This window comes from Pygocentrus nattereri, chromosome 4, assembly GCF_015220715.1.
Source record: "Pygocentrus nattereri isolate fPygNat1 chromosome 4, fPygNat1.pri, whole genome shotgun sequence".
In the NCBI taxonomy this organism is placed as follows: domain Eukaryota; kingdom Metazoa; phylum Chordata; class Actinopteri; order Characiformes; family Serrasalmidae; genus Pygocentrus; species Pygocentrus nattereri.
In genome coordinates this window covers 12,975,289-12,982,788 of record NC_051214.1, presented here as the reverse complement: position 1 = coordinate 12,982,788, position 7,500 = coordinate 12,975,289, and the positions used below count along the sequence as shown (strand labels likewise).

Here is a 7,500-nt window from a genome sequence, read left to right as displayed (position 1 = left end):
CTTTTTTCCTCTCACTCATCCCATCTCTCATGCATTTTCCTCCACTTTCTCCATCTCTCCCTCCCTCCCTCCCCCAACTCTTTTTTGCCGCTCAGCCTCTCTCACTCTCCCTCCATTTTCATTCTTGTACTGTATTCATTATTCCTCTTTTCTCCCTTTCCCTCCTTGTCCTTCCCCAAATCCCTTCCCTACTCTTTCCCTCACTTCCTTTTCCACCCCTCTCATACTCCCTTACTCTCTCTCTGTCTTTCTGCTGTCTTTCTCTCACTCCCTTTGCTTCCCAACGCCTTTCTCTATTTTTCCCATTCCTGTTTTTTCTCTCCCTTTCCCTGACTCCCTCTCCTATCTTACTAATCTCTTGAGAATGAGCTGTACTGCACCGCTCCAAAGAGCCTGCGTTCCCCAGTGTGTGCATGTGTGACTGATTGAAATCATACTTGCTAAAGTCCACTTTTTTAAGCAACTCCTGTCTCTTCTTCGCCTCTCTCTCTTTCTTCCGCTCCATCTCCTCCTCCATCGACTGGAAATCTTCATAAGAAGAGTCATCAATGTCCATATCACCCGGTAAGATGAACCTAAGTGTCAATACAACAGCTCTATAAGTCATTGTGCTAACAACACTAACAGAGCTTTACTCGTTTAACTTAGAGTCAATGTGAATGAAAGGTTTACTGACTTAAGCACTTTTCAAACAAGAATAGATCTCCATGGTACAGCAATTTCCATTTTGTTAGATGTCTCATCAGTCAGTCAGAAAGGAATTTTTGCCCATTTTTGTCGAATTACTGGCTTAAACACCAAACATCAGACACTATTGTACAACAAGGAAATATAGCATGTGGTTGGATTTTATCTGTTTATGTTTTAACATCATTTAAAACTGCCAGCTGCACTTTATTTTATGTGAACAATCCATAATGAACACAACAACAGAAGTGAATTCATTATTTTGGCAGAACTGTGCGGTGGTGAGTCAAGTGAGTGCACTCACACTGTATTTGAACGCTGCTGCTATACCTGTACCAAAATGTCACAGCATAATAATGCATGACTCATTATGCTAAACAGCCACTTGCCTCTTATGTTCAACGTAGCAATTTATTTCATTTATAATATTTAAACAGACAACTGATCAAACACAACAAATTGGTCCATTAAAGCGCAAATAATACTGCAATTTTGGCTAAAAGAAGTACTGGAAATGTGTTCATGTGTTCATGTAGCCCACAAAATTTGAGCTTCAGATACAACTGGCTAATAAAAATATTATGCCAAGGTACTTTGGCAGTAAAGAAATCAGAATCGGTAAGAAAATTTCCTCATCAGTAAATCCTTAATTAACATACATTAGAAGTGGAACCTTTCTGGTCTGGTGACAATTCACAGTTCATTACATAATGGCACAGCAACTGATGCAACCTGAAACTTTTGACCAGTCAGTTTTGTTGGATGTCAGCTGAGCTGTCCTGAAATTTACAAGCACTCTACGATGCTGAGATGTTTCTTAGGCACTGTTGCACTGTCTTGTTTTGGTTTGCAAGAAGGATAAATTTGACATTATTTCAGCAGATTCTTTCAAGGGACATAGCAATTCATGTTTGTATTGCTGTCCTGTGATGAAGAAAGCTTAACTGTTTACATTAACTAGATTTCTGACTGCAATAGCTTGTAGAATAACTGGAGTTATTTTGTTCGGGTTTGTTTTGAGAAGACACACACCTGCCTCCATCCTCTCCATTGCCGATGGCAATGAGAGCCTCCAGGTCTGTTCCCTTCAGGCCATACTCCAGCAGCTCCTTGGCAGCGTCCACATTCTCAGGGACCCTCTCAACGCATTCGTGCAAAACCCAGGAACGCTTTTTTATCTTACTCTACAGAGAGACAGAGAGCGAGAAAGAAAGAAAGAAAGAAAGAAAGAAAGAAAGAAAGAGAGAAAGAAAGAAAGAAAGAGAGAGAGAGAAAGAAAGAAAGAAAGAAAGAGAGAAAGAAAGAGAGAAAGAGAGAAAGAAAGAAAGAAAGAAAGAAAGGAAGGAAGGAAGAAAGAAAGAAAGAAAGAGAGAGAGAGAAAGAAAGAAAGAAAGAAAGAAAGAAAGAGAGAAAGAAAGAGAGAAAGAAAGAAAGAAAGAAAGAAAGAAAGAAAGAAAGAAAGAAAGAAAGAAAGAAAGAAAGAAAGAAAGAAAGAAAGAAAGAGAGAAAGAAAGAAAGAAAGAAAGAGAGAAAGAAAGAAAGAAAGAAAGAAAGAAAGAAAGAAAGAAAGAAAGAAAGAAAGAAAGAAAGAAAGAAAGAAAGAAAGAAAGAAAGAAAGAAAGACAGACAGACAGACAGACAGACAGACAGACAGACAGACAGACAGACAGACAGACAGACAGACAGACAGACAGATAGATAGATAGATAGATAGATAGATAATTATGAAACAACTGGCAGCTTTTCAGGAATGAAAGTAATGCAAAACTGTCCCTTTTTATCCCGAATTCAGTTGATCAGCAAAGACATGCTTGATTTCAGACGTTTGCTTCATTAATTTTGCACTGGGGCTACAAGGCCCAGGTAGCCAACAAGTAATGGAAGTTTAGGTACACCAATTAACAAACTGTCTAAATGTTCACAAACTGTTTCAAGTACTTAATTTCAGGTTCACTTGCTAATGTGTTTGACATTGTATGCAATGCTGTTATATATAAATAAGAAATGTGATCACTGAGGTTTTCAGATCACACAGAGCTAATTGTTGCCTATTAGTTGTATGAGGATCAAAGTTGCACAACTAATGAAGCTAACTTTGGACTGCAAACCAGATGATCAACAATATTAGCAGTAAGAGGAAAAACTGCAAAAATCTGATCAGATTATTTTTTGTAGCTTATTGTGATTATTTACCATTTTCCAATCCAATTTCTCTTTAAAAAGCAGTGCATTTCATTACAGCTATATTAGTGAACAATATAAGCCTCATCAGAACACATTTACTACTGTCAATACTTCTGTAGCATTATTTTCATTATTTTTAATATGAACATCATGTGATTTCCATAGGGTGATTGTAGCCCTCTCCCCCTCTCTCTCATTCAGACAGCTTGTGAAATACTGTTACAGAGGAGGCTTTGGAGATCAACCGCAGCTTTCCACTTTGCTGTTGCTTTTGTTAGTTTGCTGCTCATTGATTTATCCCCAGGTCTCTAATGTGAACTACGCAGTGTAGTCAGCTGAAGGTAGCACTTCAAAAGATATCTAAAATTTGATTGAGAGGGCTACAATCGTGGATTCCATCCTAGCAACATACAGAAGCTGGGGTTCAGCCTGGACTTCTATGGGTGGTCAAACTACAAACAATTTCGACTGAGTACATGCACTTACCAAGTAGTCCTGTATAGATGCAATGCTGACAGAAGACTTCCTCCACTGTCTCTGATAGACCAAATCAGAGTCCAGTCCGTAGACATGAGCCAGAGAGAGAGCTTCTCCATATTCTTCATTATCAATCTGCATACGCATACCCCCCCCACACACACGCACACAAAAACAAACACACAGAGGTTAATGTCTGCGCTTGGCTCCCAGGACTCCTCATTAGGCAGCTGTGTCGTAAACAAAGCAGTATTATCACCTCTGTTAGCCCAGCCGCAACAAAGGCTGCCGCACTTGTAAATCACTCTGGGGAAAGTGAACCTGCTAGGCCGCAATGGCCCGTGTTACTCCAGCACTGTTCAATATTCAAAGCCCACTCTGCCTCCTGTTAGATTGGGCTCCACTCTGGAAGTGTCCTGTTGTGTCTTGTTGTGCTTTAATGGGTTACTGTGTGTTCTGATGTGCTTCTGTGCGCAACATGGTGCTTGTTTTGCTGACAGAACTACTAACAAGGGCCTTTGCGTTCTCCTCTCTTCCCTCATTCTCTGTTCCTGTCCTCTCTCGCTCACTGAGCCTCTCTCTCCTCCATCCACCCACATAAAACGATGATATACGGTTATATGCTTTCAGTAACCCATGTACCCCTTCAACACAAGCAGATTTAAGGACCTCATCTAACTCAGCCGCACTACCCAACTCACAGGGTTTAAGGTGTGTGTGTGTGTGTGGGGGGGGGGCTCTTAAAGGGGTCCTGGACCCCCCAGAAGAAATGGACCTCCCTATAAGAGCAACAAATTGGTAGGGGACGGGGATGATCCCATGATATTTCTTTGAATAACATATAAAATTTGAATTCTTTTGTCAAAAGCAATGACCTCACATTAGGTGACCGTCTTCTATGCCTTCATTGTGCTCAACATTGTTTAATTTGGAACAAATAAGCTTTACAATCTAGTGAAATGGGCTAAATCATTCCTGTTTAAAAATAAATAAAGCGTGAGCTCATCACAAACTGCACTAGATCCTTTTGAAAGTTAGCAGCAGCCATGAACACAGAGAAAATAACTGCTTCTAAACAAATATATTTTTGTCATTTTAGGCTGGTCGAGAAAATGCAATGGACAATGCTCTTGTACAACTAGCCTTGCATCACGTGATAACAAGCATTTTTGTACAACAACCAATATATGAGCGAATTTTTATCGTTTTTACAACAAAACGTACAACATAAATTGGTTTTACACAATATGCCTGCTTGCTGATGATTAAATATTTTTTTAAACTTATTTGGTACATTTTAAGTAATCAACTGAAAAAACGCATGCTTTTAGAAACTACTTCCCATGTCTTGTCAACAGTTTCTACATGTAAAAATTCAATATTTTCACAATACATCCAAAGTTTGTACACGTCTGTTCATATACCGTTCCTGAAATTAAGGGTATTAATAGGAAGTTTGTTCCCCCCTTTCCTGCAATGACAGCTTCTATTTTTTTTAGGTAAGGTTTAACACTAGATGTTGGAACATGGCTGTGAGGATGTGATTGTATTTAGCCTCAAGAACATTAGTGAGGTCAGTTAATTATGTTAGGTGGTTAGTTCTGGATCACAAATACAACTAAATCTCATGCCATAGGTGCCATGTGGAGATGGTGCTCTCCACACTCCAGAGAACAGTTGCTGTGGGGCACTTTATACCACTCTTAGGCAGCATGTATGGCTGCCCCAGACTGCCCCATTCTTTAATAGTGCTTTTGTATGAAGATTGGACAAGCTACTTGGACACAGCTGAATGCCTGTGTTGACAATGGGTGCACCTTAAAGTAGCTAAATTCACTAATAAGGTGTCCACATACTTTTGCACATATAGTGTAGGTCACCTCATAGCAAGTGTGAAGTTTAGATTTTTATAGATTTTTCTGGGTAAACAAAACTGTTCCAAAGCCAATATGTTTTGTCCTGTCTATGTTCTCCTGTAATTGGCACTGGATCTTCTGAATTATGGGGTTGTTTAGCAATCAAAATACAAATAATCATTTAATTAACACAACACTATAATAATGCTACAGGCAAGCTAACACTCCCACACACTGAACTGACATTGTAAGTCTGAAATGAAAGTCTATTCTTCAACTTCAGCACTATTATAATAGCTACTCAAACTGGGGGCTACTACTGACAAAGCAACAAAAGTACACGATAGTTTACTAACTAAGGGCCCAAGCGCAACTGATGAAAACCAACCACAACCCCTCCTCCACCACACTTTACACCTGGCACAATGCAGCCAGACAGGTACCGTTCTCCTGGTAACCGCCAAATCCAGACCCGTCCATCGGATTGCCAGACAGAGAAGAGTGATTAGTCACTCCAGAGAACACGTCTCCACTGTCCATTGGCGGCACTTTACACCACTGCATTCGACGCTTTGCATTGTGCTTGGTGATGTAAGGCTTGGATGCAGCTGCTCGGCCATGGAAACTCGTTCCATGAAGCTCTCTAAGCTGTTCTTGAGCTAATCTGACGGCCACATGTAGTTTGGAGGTCTGCAGCAATTGACTCTGCAGAAAGTTGGTGACCTCTCCTCAGTATGCACCTCAGCAGCTGCTGACCCCACTGTCATTTTATATGGCCTACCACTTTGTGACCGAGTTGCTGTTGTTCTAAATCGCTTCCACTTTGTTATAATACCACTGACAGTTGACTGTGGAATATTTAGTAGCAAGGAAATTTCACGACTGCACTTGTTGCACAGGTGGCATCCTATAATGATACCATGCTGGAATTCACTGAGCTCCTGAGAGCGACCCATTCTTTCACTAATGTTTGTACAAGCAGTCCGCATGCCTACGTGCTTGGTTTTACACAGCTGTGGCCATGGAAGTGACTGGAACACCTGAACTCAATGATTTGGATGGGTGAGTGAATACTTTTGGCAATTAGTGTGCAGTAGTGTTAGCTTGCATATCTTACTCTACAGAGAAAGCTGGGTCTCGAACAAGTCCTTCTTTGGTGAATGTCTGATATGACATTTTATCAGAGAATACAGCCTTATTATAGTGCTATACTACTTAAAATAGATTCAGGTTAGTAAACCAAATCAAATTTACATAAAATATACTAGGCAGACAACTACTCTGAAAGAAATGCTTCATTAAAATCCCTTATTTTGTAGTATGAGCATAGCATAAGCATTTTTTTTATAGGACTGCTATTACATAGATTGATATAGCCGATACAATGAAAAAAAAACGCCTTGATCGGTTCCAATACTGATTGTTCAGATAGGACTGCTGCATCCTTAACAATTACGGTTACATTTTAGCAAAACTCTCCATCCAACTCACCTTCCTGTGATATAGCTCCTCAGGTGTGGTGGACCTCAGGCTGACCAGCCGGTAGTTTTTGGTGACTGTGCGCGGACGCTTCCTCGGTGGAGCAAAGCGCTCCATCTCGGTCACATAGTAGAGGCCCTGCTTCACATAGCCAAAATACCGAGCCTTCGCTGAGCACTCTTCATCAGAGTCAGAGTCTTCCTCCCCATCATCATCCTCAGCAGCTCCACTGCTCTCCACACGGGAGCGCTTCTGAGCAAGTTTAATTTCGCACTGAGAGAGAGAGAGAGAGAGAGAGAGAGAGAGAGAGAGAGAGAGAGAGAGAGAGAGAGAGAGAGAGAGAGAGAGAATTATGAAACCACTTCTAGAAACCACTTACACAAAGCATGCTTATCTGTAAAATGTTTCCTCTACAAGAGCAGAGCAGGTTCTCAATCTTAGAAATAACTTATTTCTTTTCCTGTTTATGTTTACTGTTAACTGCTTTGAAAATGTGGCAGCTGCGAACATCCATACCAATTAAGCACTGCTTAAAGTAAGTGTGGTCGATGGGCACCTCTTCATCCAATGAGGGACAAGTTTTAAAAACTCCATTTCAAGTTACAACCTATAGTGAGTCGTTTTTTGTGTGGCTTCGCCCACAAAAAAAAAAAAAAAAATTATTTAGGCCCCCAAAGATGAAATACTTGCACACTTCTGATTTAGAGAGATAAAGAGAGGAAAAGAGAGAAATCTTTAACATTTGGTAACACTTTACTTGACCTCTGCTGCTTAACAATGATCTAAGCTCACCATCTAAAATCCTGTCACCATTAGC

At 40.4% G+C, this 7,500-nt stretch overlaps 1 protein-coding gene across 1 annotated transcript in view; it reads right to left on the bottom strand.

Moving 5' to 3' along the window:
* The window catches only part of nbas (NBAS subunit of NRZ tethering complex), a 337,358-nt gene that overhangs the window by 293,213 nt on the left and 36,645 nt on the right, over nt 1-7,500 (bottom strand). The window contains exons 15-18 of the mRNA XM_037537972.1: nt 6,696-6,956; nt 3,358-3,483; nt 1,720-1,871; nt 438-575 (exon numbers count right to left, since the gene is read on the bottom strand). Coding sequence (XP_037393869.1) covers nt 438-575; nt 1,720-1,871; nt 3,358-3,483; nt 6,696-6,956 — 677 coding nt within the window. The remainder of the gene's footprint in view (nt 1-437; nt 576-1,719; nt 1,872-3,357; nt 3,484-6,695; nt 6,957-7,500) is intronic.